A 17,568-nucleotide genomic window follows, 5' to 3' on the forward strand; every position below is an offset into this window, starting at 1 on the left:
TCTATTTGATTGTAAATTTGATTAAATATTTGTTTTTTTTTTCTTGTATTCTAATCTTTGATTGAACATGAAATTAGAAGATTATACTTGGTACAAAAGATCATAAACAGTTTGAAAATCATAGAAAAATTCGTTTTTTTATTCTTTTTTTTCGATAATACATATTCTCCGAAGCAAAATAATATTCTAAATATTTATAAATATGATTTTTTTTTTCTATAAAATACGAAAAAAAGCAAAACTTATTAATCTAGAGTAATTTTTCAAAACAACCTATGAGTCATGGGTTTCCTATGCAGATAGAACCTTTTGAAAATTTAATAAAACAATGTTATTTTCAAAATCAATTCAAAAAATTATTTTAAAAAAAAGCAAAATATTTTCAATAAAAAAAGAACGTCCAATCAATGTTATATTTTTTTAAAGTGAAACTTTTTCCAATTGGATAACAGTTAAATTTTTAAACAATAATTATTTTGAGAAGGATTTGATGGGGAATGTTGAATATATTTTCAATGGATTATGTATAATAGGTGACAATTAGTAAGTTGTCAAACAATAAGTTGGGTGTCAAAATTGAACTTTCAATCTATTCAGTTCTACAACTAATTTTTTATTTATATTTTACATGTGGCCCGCGACTTTGGGCCAAATTGGCCCGCGATGATCAGCTGGCTGAGGACAACTGCCTTAGACCAATGTTGGGCCCGATCGAACAACTTTTTTTCAAATCGTGTTTTTATTCGCGAGGAAACACAGGGGAGGAAGGATGCGTGTACTGTACATACCGTACCAAACGATCAAGTTATAAGTGTTTTGTAGGTTGTGTTTAGGTACAGTGTGTACTAACATGATTTAAAATTACAAGATTGGCAATAAGGCAACCTTTGAGCTTTTTTTGTTAGTTTTTCTTAAATCATATACACTCAAACCCCGATGGTTTGACACCAACTGTTGTCAAACGAACGGGGTCACTTTTTAGTTTGACACCCTTTTTACACGGAGTTCACACACACTACCAAACATTTGCTTTGATAGTGTGCGTGAGCGCCGTGTAAAAGGTGACAGTTCGTCACTTTTTAGTTTGACTTTGACCAACCAACGGGGTACAAACTAAAAAAGTGTCAAACGAAAAAGTGACCAACCACCGGGGGTTGAGTGTATTGATCTAAATGATACGTAGTGTTAACCGCAATAGTTCGTGAGTTCGTGCATGAATTCAAGTATATTTCCAAATTAAAGTTAAAATCAGCACTGAACAGATCCCGCAACCCTGCAGACCGTTCATCTTTGCACTGCACACCCAACCGAATCGATGCCGATCGCCACCCCAAAAAGTACCGATCGCAGAATCGTTTACGTCCGTGTCGAGGCGCTTGATCGCAGCCGCTTATCAGTAGGTACCAGGCTGCTGCAGTACAACTCTGTGCCTATGTATGTTTCCAAATTGTACTTTTTCGATGTGGTAGTGGTGGTGGTGCTGCTGTTGCTGCTTGAAACGGACCCTATATAAGTATGGCCGACTATAAATTGAGTCAGTCATTCTGCCGACGAACCCCCTCCCAGGAACGTGGAGCGACCCGTTCTGTCCTGCCCTGTCTCCCTCCCTGCAGGAGCGTCGAGTGTAGTTGCGTGTGTCGTGTGATATCCCTTCGAGTACCTGGAGTGGACGTCGCGACCCTCCGAGGACGAGGACCATGTGGGTCATGAACGCGAGAAGGCACGCGCTAGGCGCCTTCTTAGTGTCCTTAGTGCTGTGCCAAAGTGTTTTCGCCGCAGGTACGTGTGTGTGTGTGTGATGGTTTTGCGCAGTGATCCCACGATTCCTGAAGTGATAGTCCGTGTAGTCGGTGGTGTGGCGGCTCAAATGGGCACTTCCTGAATTGTAATTCAGGCCATAAAGAACGGCTGAAACAAAGATCAAGTCGTTACTCGCGCGGTCGGTGGCAGCAATTTAGCAATTTAGTCAATGTAGTTTTATGATGGGCCGGGCTGTGATTATTTGAACTGCTTTCTGGGAGCCCGGCCGGTGCACAGTGGAGCACCTTCTTGCAAGTGTTAAAAAAAAAGAAAAATCTTTAGGAAACTGAAAAATTGTTAATACCATTGCATGTATTTTTTGAAGTTTATGTCCCTTGACTATGACCAAAAATCAGAAAAAAGTGTTCTAATCATCATCGAAAAAAAAATTCTATGCGGTACTGTACACCAGTTTTTCTCAAAAAAATCATTTTGTTCAAATTGTTTTTATTTACTTAGACTTCTATTTTCCATTACAATTCTGAAGATTTTTGAAAACATATTTTTTCTGCCCCCTAATTTTTTGGGTTGCTTTTTTGGGAAACATGAACTTTAAAAAAAATTGCAACAGCCCAATTTAATAAAATTAAATACTTTCTAATTGGTTGAAAGATTCACAGGCTTCAAAAATAATCGAAACGACCCAAATAAATCTCTGTGAAATTTATTAAAAGTTAAAAACAGTGCCTTTGTGCCAGCAGATTTCTACAAAGGAGGGAGATTGCAAACGCGCAAGAAACGTTTTTTTCCTCTGGCTTAAATAAGACAAATGTTGTAAATTTTTTAACTGATTTAGCTGAAACACTGGAAAATTTGTCACTCATAAGCAAAGTTTTAATTTTGGTGTTTTATTAAAAGTTTTAAGTTAAGTTAAGTTTTAAACAATTTCTACAGTTCAAGGCTTTGATAAAGGAATTGGACCTGTAAAAAAAATCTTCAGCTCTGATTACGGAACAATTGTGTTACACTCCATGTATTGGCATTTTAATTTATGTGATAGATGTGTAACGTTGGGGATTCTGGTAATACCAATCGTTGTGTTGTATAATATTAGAACGAACCCATGCAACATGGGTTGAAGATATGATTATAATCATCGAAATAGATCAAAATGTCGGAAAAAAGATCATCAATTTATTATTTCAACCTAATTTAGGCAACAATTTAATTCTTATTTTAATATGAAAAAAGTATTCAATTTTCTGTAAAATTACTTAAAGATAAAATCTTTGTAAATTAATTCGTATTCTATAAAAATTGAAGACAATATTTAAAGCATTTGGGTAATTCTCTACCAACTCACACGAAATCGGGAAAAGTTGCCCCGACCCCTCTTCGATTTGCGTGAAACTTTGTCCTAAGGGGTAACTTTTGAACCTGATCACGAATCTGAGGTCCGTTTTTTGATATCTCGTGACGGAGGGGCGGTACGACCCCTTCCATTTTTGAACATGCGAAAAAAGAGGTGTTTTTCAATAATTTGCAGCCTGAAACGGTGATGAGATAGAAATTTGGTGTCAAAGGGACTTTTATGTAAAATTAGACGCCCGATTTGATGGCGTACTCAGAATTCCGAAAAAACGTATTTTTCATCGAAAAAAACACTATAAAAGTTTTAAAAATTCTCCCATTTTCCGTTACTCGACTGTAAAAAATTTTGGAACATGTCATTTTATGGGAAATTTAATGTACTTTTCGAATCTTCATTGACCCAGAAGGGTCATTTTTTCATTTAGAACAAAATTTTTCATTTTAAAATTTCGTGTTTTTTCTAACTTTGCAGGGTTATTTTTTAGAGTGTAACAATGTTCAACAAAATTGTAGAGCAGACAATTTCAAAAATTTTGATATATAGACATAAGGGGTTTGCTTATAAACATCACGAGTTATCGCAATTTTACGAAAAAAAGTTTTGAAAAAGTTACTTTTTGCGTTTCTCTTTGTTTCGTCGTCCGTGTTTGTCGCGGGTGACCATAAACGGCCATGATCGATGACGAACAACTTTTTCAAAAAAAAAAATCGTAAAATCACGATAACTCGTGATGTTTATAAGCAAACCCCTTATGTCTATATATCAAATTTTTTGTAATTGTCTGCTCTACAATTTTGTAAAACATTGTTACACTCTAAAAAATTACCCTGCAAAGTTAGAAAAAACACGAAATTTTAAAATGAAAAATTTTGTTCTAAATGAAAAAAATACTCTTCTGGGTCAATGTAGATTCGAAAAGTACATTAAATTTTCCATAAAATTACATGTTCCAAAATTTTTTACAGTCGAGTAACGGAAAATGGGAGAATTTTTAAAACTTTTTTAGTGTTTTTCGATGAAAAATACGTTTTTTCGGAATTCTGAGTACGCCATCAAATCGGGTGTCTAATTTTACATAAAAGTCCCTTTGACACCAAATTTCTATCTCATCACCGTTTCAGGATGCAAATTATTGAAAAACACCTCTTTTTTCGCATGTTCAAAAATGGAAGGGGTCGTACCGCCCCTCCGTCACGAGATATCAAAAAACGGACCTCGGATTCGTGATCAGGGACAAAAGTTACCCCTTAGGACAAAGTTTCACGCAAATCGAAGAGGGGTCGGGGCAACTGCTGTGTGAGTTGGCGGAGAATTACCCATTTAATAAACAAAAATACAACAAAATACCTATTTGGAATTTTTTTTAACAATCACATATTTTATTCAAAGTTTTTTGTCATTCAGCCCAGGACAAGGTCGAGAAAAGGGACAAAACAAATCAAAATATGTTAAGCTAGAATATTTTCAGTTAAAAACATAAAGTACCATAAAACATTGATATGATTTCAATTTATTTTTGAAATATTTTCCACCTAGTAAAGTTTGTCTCGTGATTATTATTTATAAAACATGTACCGTCATCTGGGCCAAATCGGGACTACAGTCTGAATAGGGACAGCAGTTTTCAGAGCACTTAAAGTTTTTCAATTTGGAAACAGATGTACACATTTTGTTGGTGTGAGTCTGTTCTAATCGAAACCAATCGAAAAATCCAAATTATTGTGCTCCAACATAATTAAAACTGCTGTCCCAATTCGCCAAAATTGACGGTACTGGGAAAGGCCACACAAGGTCCACTTACAATTTTCGAAAAGTTTTTACAATAGTGTTAAAAAAATAGTTGCGTTGAAAATACTTATTTTGAATTCTGAGATGGTTTTTCTTGTTAAAATCAGATTTAAAGTGTTAACATTTTATTTTGACGTCGAATGTACCATTACTACGGCAGCTGATATAGTTTTGAAAGAAAATTATCAACGGTTTACATATACATTTTAGGTAAAATTGTTTAAAAGTCAAAATTTGCCTGAAATTCTTTAAAATTAAATTTGTTTATCAGAAATTTTCACATTTCAAATAAAATTTGTTCTTATGAAAATGCCTATAAATTGAAGATTTTCATAAATCATGTTTCAAAAACTCATAATATTTATTATTTACGAACATGTTTGACCTTCTCCTTGTTGAAAATTGTGCAAATAATCCGAAAATGCATAAAAAATAAATTAACATTTGATTGAACAATATGAAAAATTTAAAAAATCCAACCAATTGTTTTGAAAAACGACTTTCATAATGCGTCAAAATCAAGATAAAAAATAGCAGCTAAAATATCTACTTTTCAACACAACTAATTCCACTGTGCGTCGGCAGCGTTCAAAGATGTCACCAAAGTGGCTCCGGGTGTCGCTAGATCAAGCCACGTGGACTGTGAGAGCTACCAGGGAGTACGTCGCAGTAATCCGAAATTAGACGCTATTAGCCAGTGGATAAATTATGATTGACGAGAGCTAGTTTGTTTTTATTATTGTTTTCGCCGTTTCTCACCAAATTGAGCTAAGCCAATGGTGAAGTGAGCAACCGCAGAGCAAGTAGTGGAAATTTCTGGAATTGGTCGTTTTCATGCCTGCCCAGGTTGCTGGAGATTTGAACGAGAATAAATATTTTGAATCTTTCAGTAAATTCGAGCGAGTGTAATCGAATCGAGTATGATTGAGGTGGCACTGTTTACTGATCATTTTGTGCGATAATATTCATTGGAGGCAACAACTTACTTAACAAAACTAAACAAGTTACATCAATAACAATATTTTTCCTTCAAAATTGAATCACTTGAGATGCTCCTAGGAATTCGATGTCGATAAAGATGGTGTCCAAGTTTCCGAGATTATGATAAAGCCTCATCAAATTAATAAGTTAAAAAAATTCAAAAAGAAAAGTTTAATTTTGATTCCACCGAAAAAATTATTTCAATCAGAGTAAAGAAAGCAAGCAAGAAAGCCACCACCCCGGCTTCGAATCCCGCTTTGCCACGTAGAAGTTCAAGTTCAAGATTCGAGCGAGCCATTATCGCATTTCTCGCCACTCTTGAAGATCACTTTCGCCACCGGGGAAGCTGTGCGGCTGTTGGCCTCCCGACCCGACCCGGCCCCGGCTCCTGATAGTGCCAACTTGCAATCAATAAATATATGAAAATATAATTTGCCCGTCTAACAGCTTCAAGCTGCCCTGATAAGAGGCTAATGATTCAGCCAAATGCTGCTGGCACCAAGTGTGCGCTGTTATGCAATGATTATGCTGTACGAACTGCGGTCAACCACAGCAACTTCTTGGGAGATAACGATTTCTTTCTCTCTATCTTTCTTTGCAGCATCCTGCAAGACCGGCTGCCCATCACGTAAGTTAACCCAAAAGTAACTCTAATGTACCGAACTATAGCGCAGCTCTCCCTTCGCAGCCAACAAATCATCCAAGTACAAGTATGAAGCGGGAAAAGTTTACACCTACGATCTGGACAGCTTCGTTCAAGTTCAGCTGACCGCCGAGGAAGTCGATGCCCAGCAGACGACGCTCAAGATCGACGGTAAGGTTGAGATCTACGCCGCGGAAAACTGCCAGTACACGCTTAAGGTGCTGTCGTTGACGACCTTCGCGCCCGACGGCAAGAAGGCCAACTTTGGCAATGACATCACCAAGCCGGTGCAGTTTACCCTGTCCAATGACGAGCTGCTGCCGGAGATCTGCACCGAGTCTGACGATAGCGAGTTCTCGTTGAACGTCAAGCGTGGTATCATCTCGCTGCTCCAGTCCGCCGAGGGCAAAAGCTTCGAGACCGATGTGTTCGGTATCTGCTACACGTCGTTTTCGAACTTTGTGACCGGAGGCGCTACCGTTGTCAACAAGGTGCGTGACTTGGCCGGCTGTGGCTACCGCGAGTTCTTGAGCAACAGTATGGTCTCCAGCATCATCAACAGCAAGGCGGGCATCAAGTCAACCCCGCTGTTGACCAGCAACTACAACAACCAGCAAACCATCAAGGACGGTATCCTGGAGTCGGCCAAGCTGAGCGAAGAGTACAAGTATGTGCCATTCGCGAAGCTCAACTCGGGGGCACAGGCTAAGGTTACAACCAAGCTCACCTACACTGGCGTCAAAGGAGGAGCTCCAGTGGCCCTCAAGGCCGCTACTCCACGATCGATCATCTTCGAGAATCCCAAGTCTGACTCGCAGAGCAACCTGGAAACGATCAAGCAAGAGCTCAAAACCGTGGTCGATTCGTACAACAACAACAACGTTGGCAAGCTTACCGCTGGTCACTTCACCGAGCTGATCCAGCTGATGCGTTACTCGAAGAAGGAAGACCTGCTCTCGCTGTATCAGCAGGTTAAGGCCGGAACTGCGCACAAAAATCAATCCCTCGCCCGGAAGGTCTACTTCGACGCTCTGTTCCGAGTTGGCACCGGTGCCGCCGTTGAGGCGCTCGCCAATCTGTACAAGAACAAAGAAATCACCGATGCCCAAGAGCAACGCCTTCTGTTTGTTTCACTGAATCTCGTAACGTCCATGAGCAAGCCTGCTCTAAAGGCCGCCAAGCTGCTGCTCGAAGGAAATCCTCCACGTGAGGCGTACCTCAGCGTTGGTTCGCTCGTGCAAAAGTACTGCCAGAAATACGGATGCGAATCTGCCGACGTCAAGGAAATTTCCGACAAGTTTATCGCCAAAATCGGCAAATGCCAGCCAGCTAACCGCCGTGACGAAGACATCGTTGTTGCTGTTCTCAAGGGCATCAAGAACTCCAACACTCTGGTCGCCCCGCTGCTCGACAAGGTTGTACAATGCGCATCGGATAAGGCCTCTTCCCGCGTCCGTGTTGCTGCATTCCAGGCTTACCCAGCTGCTTCCTGTAACAAGAAGATCGTCAACTCGGCTCTCGCCTTCCTCAAGAACACCAACGAGGACTCGGAAATCCGCATCCAAGCTTACCTGTCCCTGGTTGAATGCCCATCGGCTGCCGTCGCTAACGAATTGAAGGCTCTGCTGGACAATGAAAAGGTCTACCAAGTCGGTTCATTCATCACGACGCACCTGGCTAGTCTGCGTGCCTCTGCCGATCCGACCCGTGATGCCGCTCGTCAACACTTTGCCAACATCCGCACCACCAACAAGTTCCCCTTCGACTTCCGCCGGTACTCGTTCAACCGTGAGTTCTCGTACGCCGTTGAGTCACTCGGTCTGGGTGCTAGCACCGATGCCAGCGTCATCTACTCGCAGAAGGGTTTCCTGCCCAAGTCGGTTGCGCTGAACTTTACCACCGAAGTGTTTGGACATAGCTTCAACGTGTTCGAAATTGAGTCTCGTCAGGATAACCTGGACCGCGTGGTTGAGCACTACTTTGGCCCCAAAGGATTCTTCACTGGACTTGACCTGCAGTCGGCATTCAATGCCATTGTCGAGCAGTACGGAAAACTTTCGCAAAAGGCTCAAGGTCGCTTCCGGCGCGGAATCAAGGAGGACGTCAAGGCTTTTGCGAAGACTGTCAACATGAACAACGATGCCCTGCAAGACTTCAACCTGGACGTTTCCGTCAAGTTCTTCGGCTCGGAGCTGTTTTTCCTCAGCTCGGGTGAAAATGTGCCAAGCACGCCCGAAGAGTTCCTGGACAGCTTCTTGGAATGCTTCGACAAGTTCCTGGAAGGAGCGAAGAAATACGAACGCGTGTTTGAACAGCACTCTCTGTTCTTGGACTCGGATCTCGTGTACCCAACCGCAGCTGGTCTGCCCTTGAGACTGTCGTACGAAGGCACTGGAGTCGCACGTCTGGAAACTAGCCTGGAGGTCGACATCAAGGATATCGTCAAGGACTACAAAAACACCAAGTTCAACGTTAAGCTGGTTCCTAGCGGTAGCTACGAACTCACTGGAACCCTCAGCGTGGACGCTTTCACCGTCAGCACTGGACTGCAGCTTTCTGGCACCGTGCACTCTTCCACTGGTAGCTCGGTCAACTTCGCTCTGTTGGACGGTGGTAAGGCCTACGATCTCACCATCGATTCGCTGTTCAAGAAGCAGGAACTGATCAGCTTCAACAGCAAGCTGGTGTTTGTGACTCGCGAACGTGGAAACCAACTGATCTCTCTCCCGCTGAAACTGAATCAGCAGGTCAAGGAGTTCAAGGAATGCTTCGACAATCTGTACCACCTTGTTGGCGTTACCGTGTGTGCTTCCGCTGGCCAGAAGCAGATCCCTGGAAAGGCGCTGGTTCCGCTGGACGGTGAATACCAAGCTGAACTGTACCTGGAAGTTGACCCCAAGTATCACTTCACCGGAAAGTACGACGATACAGACAAGCAACACCAGAGTGTGCTGTTGACCTTCGACACGCCCGGATCGGATTCAAAGCGTACCACCAGCTTGAAGCTTGAGAGCTTCTTCAAGGGTGACGCTTACATTAAGGCTACCGTTCTTTCTCCCTTGAGAAATGCTGACTTTACCATTGGGCTGAACAACAACGACAAGGAAGCCGCGTTGTACGCTCTGGCCCATAACGGACCGGATGAGTACCTGGCCAAGATCGGATTCGAAAAGGCTGGATCAGCTGAACGACAGGAGTACATTCCAATCTTCACTGTCAGATCGCCAACTGGAGATGCTCAGGTTACGAAGGTTGTTCAAACCACTGGAAAGATTGTCGTTGAAAAGGCCGATGGTGGTGCTACCAAGTACAACCTGGAGAACATCGAGTGGACGAGCCCGTACGCGCCCAAGACCACCGTTAATGGTTTCGTTACACAGAACGGACCAAGCTTCGATACTGAACTTGCTGTTGTGGTTGGACCCAGCAAAAACAACGTCAAGGGTCATTTGGACTTTAGCCCAAAACACGTCAACTTTGACCTCGAGAAGAAGACCGACGGAGATGGTAGCAAGGACTTCAAGGTTAACATGGCCGTTGCCTACACTGACCAATCGGTAAGACGTCCCTTTTAGCACAATCATGATTAAATCTCTAATCGTTCAACCCCCCCATACAGTTCAAGAACGTATTCGTGTTTGTTGCCGGAAAGGACTTCAACAACCCCACCAACCGTTACGAGCTGAACCAAAACGCCGAGTTTGAAATTGAAGACAAGAAGCTGCAATCGCTGAAGCTGTCGAATAAGCTGCAGCTGCCAAAGCAACTGATCCGACTGGACTTTGCCACCAGCAAGAACCTGTTCAAGCTGGACGGAGAGTACGGTTACGACAAGTACAAGATTGCTGCCAACGTTGATGCCAAATACAACGAGAAGACCGCCGGAGACTACGACGTTACCGTGGGTGGATCGCTGAACAAGCACTTCTTCAAGTTTGCTTCCAAGCGCACCGTTGATGCCGCCAAGAGTAAGTTCCAGAACCGTCTGACCGCAAGCACCGGCACCAAGATCGAAGTGAACGGCGTTGCGAGCAACAAGTTTACCGAACAGGAAGGCGAACTCAACCTGGAGGGACTGTTTATCGCTGTTGACAAGGCTGACCCGTACAAGTGAGTTGTGCACTACGAGTGCTAATTTCGACATCGAAATGCAATATCTCGATGTTTTAGGCTGACCCTGGTCCTCCAGCTTAGTCCATCGAATGTGCTTTCCAACGCAAAGGTTCTGATTGGCAAGGATGAGTTCGCAACGTACGATCTGAAACTTGACCGTACTGAAAACTCCAATGGCAAATTTACCGTAAGTGGCTCTTTGAATTTGTTCAATTACATGATCATCTTTACGATCATCTCATTTCACAGTTTGCTGTCAAGGACTTTTTCGACGGAAATGGCGAGTTCAAGGCCACCAACGGTGCCGGTGACGGAAGCGCACTGGTAGACTTCAAGAAGCAGGATCGCAAGCTTAAGCTGGACACCAAGTTCAAGATCAACGCGCCAGTGTTTGACATTGCCACTGACTTTTACTACGATTTCGAGAAGGACAACACCAAGAAGATCCACTTTGACACCAAAAACAAGGCCACCAAGAGCAGCTTCGACAGCAAGAACAAGCTGGAAATCTTCTCCGAGAAGTACGAATTCAACGTCCAAGGAGCGCAGACGGGACCGGTCACCGATGGAACCACTAATGGAAAGTTTTCGCTGACCCTGCCCACTGGTCGCCAACTTTCTGGAGATATCAAGCGTGAAGTCAACAGCAAGGATGAGAAGAAGAGCACCGGAAGCGTTGTGGCCAATTTGTACGACAAACTTCCTGGTGGAAAGCAGCAGACGCTTGCCCTTACTGGCTCTCTGAAGGACGGAGATTTCAAGGCACGTTTCTTCGATATGGTCCATAATCTCAAGTTCACCAACTTTGAAGGCAAGGACATTGATGTTCAACTGGACACCAAACATCAGCCGGCTGGACATTTCAAGACAGCGGCATTCCACGTCAAGGTCCGTGGATCGCTTGTTCCCCAAGTGAGTGAACTCGCTGTCGATCTGGATGAATACTGCGAAAATCACGCCGTTTACCGAGTTGGCGGAAAGTACGGAAATGATTTCGATGGTGAAGTCAGCGGAAATTACCACGTTGGAAAGCCAGGAAAGGCTCATACCCATGAAGTGAAGGGCAAGGTGAACATTCCTCAGGCTCCGATTAAATCGCTGGCGGTTGAATCCAAGGGAAGCTACCTGGAACCTGAAGGTGACAACGGTTTGTTCGCTGTTGAATACGCCGGTTCGTTTGGATACAACGATAAGGTCATCGTGCTGAGCACCACTGCAAAGGGTAACACTAACCATGGAACTGGAAACCTTAAGCTGAATCTGCCGGATGCCGATCCATTCGCAGCGGAAGGATCGTACAACTACGAAGGCAAAGAAGATGGACCGATTGCCACCAAGGGTACCCTCAAGGTGACCTATGGCAAGGGAAAAACTGTCGAGTTTAACGGCGATGCCAAGGCTACTGGAGCAGAGGACGTTGCAGTGCACGCGACACTGAAGACCGACTTTGAAAAGGCTAAGAACGTCGATCTGACCTTCAAGCACGTCAAGTCTGGCGAGCATGCGTACAATACCAAACTGAATCTCGTAGCGGACGACAATGCATACAGCGTGGACAATGCTGTTGTGCTGTCGGAATCAAGCCCATCGGTCGACTTTAATCTGGGATACCCGGGCAAGACTGTGAAGGTTTATGGAGGATTCAAGCTGCTGAGTGATCGCGCCTTCAAGGCCGACGCCAAGGTACAGAACTTTGGAGATTTCAATCTGGACGCCAACGTCGAAGCCAATTACCAGAGCTACGAAACGTTCTACGCTAAGGCATTCGTCGACGCTCCCAAGCTGAACGCTAACAAGGTCAGCGTTGAACTGCACTCCAAGCCTGGCAACAGTGGAAAGGGTGTAGAGTTCAAGGCTTCGTCCGATGGTAAGAACATCCTGAGCGGATACGCCGATTACTCGGTCAAGGAACAAGGCAAGACCACGATCATCGAAGGCCAAGGTAATGTGAAACTGTACGACAAGCAACAGACTGCGTCGTTCAAGTTGGTGCGCGAGAAACTGTCCGAATCTGGATATGCTCTTAACCTGGCTGGATCAGTTGGCAAGAACAGCATCACCACCGAGGTACGTGTTAAGCCGAATGACTTCCTGCTGAAGCACACGGTCTGTGACGAGAAGAAGCAGTGCACAAATGTCGCAGTTCAGTCCAAGCTGGAACGCGCTGGTGACAAGTTCAACCACGAAGCACAAATTTCGGTTGATCTGCAACAGTTGGGTTATGACCACGAATTTGGACTGTCGGCCAAGACCCAAGGCAATGGCTTCACGCTGGACCACACCACCGACGTCAAGCTGTCTGAGAAGAAGCAACCCAAGTACCAATACCAACTGTTCATCCACCCGAATGAAGCCGGCGCTAGGCTGATCTTGCCAAGCCGATCGATTGCCCTGGAAGGTAACTTCCACTACCCGAAGGAGAAGTTCGGAAAGTACGACAGCACGGTGTCCTTCTATCTGGACAAGAAGAATGCTCCCAACAACAAGGCCACGTTCGGATTCACCGGTGAAACTCAACTGATTGGATCCGCTGGAGTCAGTGCAACTGGTGCGTTCAAATTCTCGCACCCCACGGTGAAGGACCTCGTAATCAGTGCCTCGGGAACATTGGACGGTGAGAAGCAAACCGTTGACGGGCTGTTTGAGCTGGATATTTTCAAGAATGCCAACGACAAGATTGTTGCTCACGCCAAGTACATCAACAGTGACCAGAGCTTCAAGGGCTTCAACATCAGCTCGGAAGTCAGCGTTTCTAGCAAGGGACTCGGATTTGACTGTGGATTCAGTGGACACTCTGCGCTTTCGCTGGCCACCAAGCAGCTGAGCACTGCTGTCTCACTCAACCTGCCATTCGAGGACTTCCGCTTTGGCACGTACCTGTTCGCTAGCCCCGAAGAGCTGGACTTTATTCTGAAGCGATTCAACGACGAGTTGGTCCGTGCTCACGGCACCTATGACGTTAAGAAGCACAAGGCTGAACTGACATCGACTTTCAAGTTCGTGCCCAAGCGCCCGATCGTGCTGCAGTCCAGCATCAACGGTTTCTCGGCTGCCAAGTTCTCCCTGAACCAGGATAAGTTCTTCAGCATCGATGGATCATTTGCGACTGACAAGGCCGCAGTGTTGAAGGTTGTTGGCCAGGATAACCCGATTTTGGATGCCAAGATTGCTCTTGATGCTACTCACTTCCTGTCTACCGAGTACAAGATCAACGAGGAAAATGCCAAGATCTTCTTGCAATCGTTCAACAAGCAGCTGCAGAGCGATTTGGAAGCATCGAAGGCGGAGTTTGAAAAGAAGTACACTCAACTTACTGCCGATGTGAACAAGGTTGTGAACAATGTGATTAGCGCTCTGCCAGACTTTGGCAAGTTCCAAGCGGATTACGCTGAACAGCTGAAGAAGCTCCAGGAGGAACTGCTGCAAGACCCGACCATCAAGCAGTTCTTCGACTTTGTTACCAAGATCTTCGCCCACGTGAATGAGATCGTTGCTCAGCTCACGCAAGTCTATGCAGAAAACTTCAAGAAAATCTCCGCCATTGTTACGGATGTCATCGGTCAACTGACCGAAACATTCAACACGAAGATCCAGCCAGTGCTGAAGGAGCTGTACACCAAGTCGGAGGAAATCGTGTTTGGCATCTATGAGGAAACCGTCAAGCTGGTGGTGGCTGTCTTTGAGCGATCCGTTAAGGCTCTGAAGTCATTCGAGGAGGATTTCAACAAGGTTGCCAAGAACTTTACCGAGATTTTCAGGAGCTTCGCTCAGACGTTCAATAAGGCTATCTTTACTCTGGATAAGGAGTTCAAGGATCTGTACAAGCAGCTCCAGGAATACTTTGACTCGTTTGATGAGTTTAAGGCCATCAAGGAGACCTTCAAGGAGTACTTCGATGGTATGGACAAGTACGCGTACCAGCTGTTGAAGGAACTGCTAACCCTGGCTGAAGACTTGTACCCGGTTCCGGAGATCAAGACGTTCACCTCTTCCGTCAACAAGTACATCACCAGCAAGTTGGAGAACAAACCAGTGAACGATGTGGAGGAGCTGAAGAACATCTTCGTGAACTTTGTCAAGGCGATCAATCTGTTGTTCGACAGATTCGCATCTTCCGTGACTACCACCTTGGATGAGCCTGGATTCGCCGGAGGTATTCCGTCCTTTGTGACGTTCAAGTTCTTCCCGTACATCAGCAGTGTCAAGTTTAGCCCGCTGAACTACCTGCGCAACGAGAAGTTCTACTCGGTTCGTGACTTCCTGTATCAGTTCCGTCCGTACGCGTGGAATCCGTTCGCCGTTATTCCACCGTTCACGATGCACGGAGAAATCGCCGACGGAAGTCACTTCTTCACGTTCGATGGAAAGCACTTTACGTTCCCGGGAAGCTGCCAGTACGTACTCGCGTCGGACTTTGTTGATGGAAACTTCAGCATTGCAGCCAACGTTCAGGACGGCAAGCTCAAATCGATTTCTCTGATTGATAAGGATGTGGTTGAGCTGAGCGACAACGGAGTGGTTACTTTGAACGGAAAGCCAACTGATTTGCCGATCCACAAGAATGATGTGCACGTCTGGAGACGGTTCTATACCGTTAACTTGCTGACTACTTATGGCGCTAGTGTGATGTGTACCACCGACCTGAAGGTGTGTCACTTTACCGTGTCTGGCTTCTATTTGGGCAAGATTCGTGGTCTGCTCGGCAATGGAAACAACGAGCCGTACGATGATTTCACTCTGCCGAACGGAAAGATTTCCGAGAGCTCAACCGACTTTGCCAACAGCTACAAGGCTACCAAGTCATGCGCGGCCGTTGCCGATCCTGGCCATGCCTCGCACGAGCACAGCAGCCCGGTCTGCTCGAAATTGTTCGGTGCTGATAGCTCGTTGAGATACTGCTACTTCTTCAAGGATCAGACCAACTTCCGTGAGGCTTGCGAGCACGCTGTCCATGGAGCGGCAAACCCAGATGAGGCGGCCTGCGACATTGCGTTCGCTTATGCTTCGGCCTGCCGATTGGAGCTGATCCCGGTGGAGGTTCCGGCTCAGTGCAAGAAATGCTCGGTCAGTGGAAAGGAAATCAGCGTGGGAGATCAGTTCAGCGTCAAGTCGCCACAGAAGCAAGCTGACGTGGTCGTAGTGGTGGACACCTCGATCGGAACGCTGCTCGGTGAGCTGGTACAGGCAACGATCAACGACCTTCGCAAGGAGCTCAAATCGAGCGGAATCGCCGATGTGCGCGTCATCGTGTTGGGCTACAACCGCAACCAGAAGTACATCAGCCTGTTCACGAGCGGAGGCAAGCTGGACTACACCGGCAAGCTGGGACAGGTCGACATCAGCGGGCCGGAGAACTGCAAGCCGTTGGTGGTTGGCGATGCGAAGGTGGACGAGTTCCTGAAGCATCTGCACGAAGCTGGCGAGCGCTTTGCCGAGGATGTGGGCGCCACTCCGGATGCGCGCGCCTTCCTGGAAGCTCTGCAGTATCCGTTCCGTACCACCGCCGCCAAGTCGATCGTGCTCATCCAGTCGGACGACACGGAGAAGGTCCCGAACCCGGTAGGTTTTGATATTCTTTTTGGTTTTTTATAATTGTTTTGAACTTATGACACTTGCTTCGCAGACTCGTGCCATCAAGTCGCTGCTTGCCACGTTGGACCTGAAGACCAAGGGCATCGGACTGCACGTCATCACCCCGGTTAAGAACTTGGGCATTACCAACAGCAAGGACCAGAAGAAGGTGAAGGAAATTGTTGGTAAGTTGGTGGCGTCGGGGAATTCATTGAGATGCGGTACTAACGCTGGTGCATCGTTTCAGGTTTCAACTCGAAGCAGGCGTACACGCTGGCCGACAGCAAGAAGCGCACCGTCGTCGGCTCGACCGAGCTCAAGAACAACCTGAAGTACGACTCGGATCTGCTGGTGGACCTGGTGCAGCAGAACGACGGCTTCGTGTTTGTGCTGCAGAACTTTAGCGGCCAGAAGCAGGCCAAGGACAAGAAGTCGTTCGTGAGCGTGGTGGCGTTGGCCCTCAGCGATTACATCTCGCGGACGGAGATCTCCAGCGACTGCGTGTGCAAGCTGCGCAACGGACTGCACGCGGAGGGTTCCTGCGAGGCCAAGGAAACCAAGTTCCTGCCACCATCGGTAAGTGGGCGAGACGGAGTGGGACTTTCGGAGAATTTGGCAATAATGAGATTTTGTTTAATTGCAGAAGAAATCTGGCGGCGCCAAGGGATAAGCTGTAACACCTAGGGGGAGAGATGACTTTCAGTTATATTTATTTACCTAAACATTCCTCAACTAGGAGCGCAAGGAGCTGCATCATCATCCAACACGCCATTACCGCAGAACAGTCCGAGCGATGATGCAATCGTATTTTAGTACTTCATAATTGCGAGAACGATAATAAATGAGTGACATTTTTATACTACGTGTGGACTTTTCACTTGAACCAGATGCCGACCTTGAATCCTGCTTGACAGTACCTACACCCAAACGAAAAATGTCTGACAATCAGTGTCACCCGACTTGGCCATGATCTCTGTCATTCGAAGCCGAAGCAGCTTCGTTTTGAGTGCTGGACACACCGCATTGATTCAATTCCCGGGACACGTGCATTTCACATTATTGTTGGCGCATCATTTTAAATGAATCAATAATTAATCCGAATCTTGTTAATTTATTAAGCACACATTCCATAACGACTATTTGCACAGTCCAGCACTTGACTCGCGAGGCCGGGTCGGAAAATGCAAAATAAACGGAAAATAATGCACCACCAGCGATTAATGATAAAATTGTGCACGTTTTTCGTAAATTAATTGAGCTCGGTAACACTGCATGGAACAATTTTCGCCCACGCACCCCTTCATGAACGGGCCAATTAAACCACCTCAATGGAGGAATAAGCAGTGGTGCCAGAAAACTA

The 17,568-nt window shown here is 45.5% G+C and overlaps 1 protein-coding gene across 1 annotated transcript; it reads left to right on the top strand.

The window, feature by feature from the left end:
• Positions 1–1,533: 1,533 nt before the first annotated feature.
• On the top strand, positions 1,534–17,070 carry LOC120420315 (apolipophorins). The gene is made up of 9 exons (XM_039583307.2): positions 1,534–1,779; positions 6,483–6,509; positions 6,570–10,081; positions 10,144–10,634; positions 10,695–10,824; positions 10,887–16,196; positions 16,261–16,393; positions 16,456–16,784; positions 16,852–17,070. The coding sequence occupies exons 1-9, from the start codon at positions 1,698–1,700 to the stop codon at positions 16,876–16,878; spliced, it is 10,041 nt and encodes a 3,346-aa protein (XP_039439241.1). The 5' UTR covers positions 1,534–1,697; the 3' UTR covers positions 16,879–17,070.
• The last annotated feature ends 498 nt before the right edge of the window (positions 17,071–17,568 follow it).

The sequence above is a fragment of the Culex pipiens genome, chromosome 3, assembly GCF_016801865.2.
Source record: "Culex pipiens pallens isolate TS chromosome 3, TS_CPP_V2, whole genome shotgun sequence".
In the NCBI taxonomy this organism is placed as follows: Eukaryota; Metazoa; Arthropoda; class Insecta; order Diptera; family Culicidae; genus Culex; species Culex pipiens.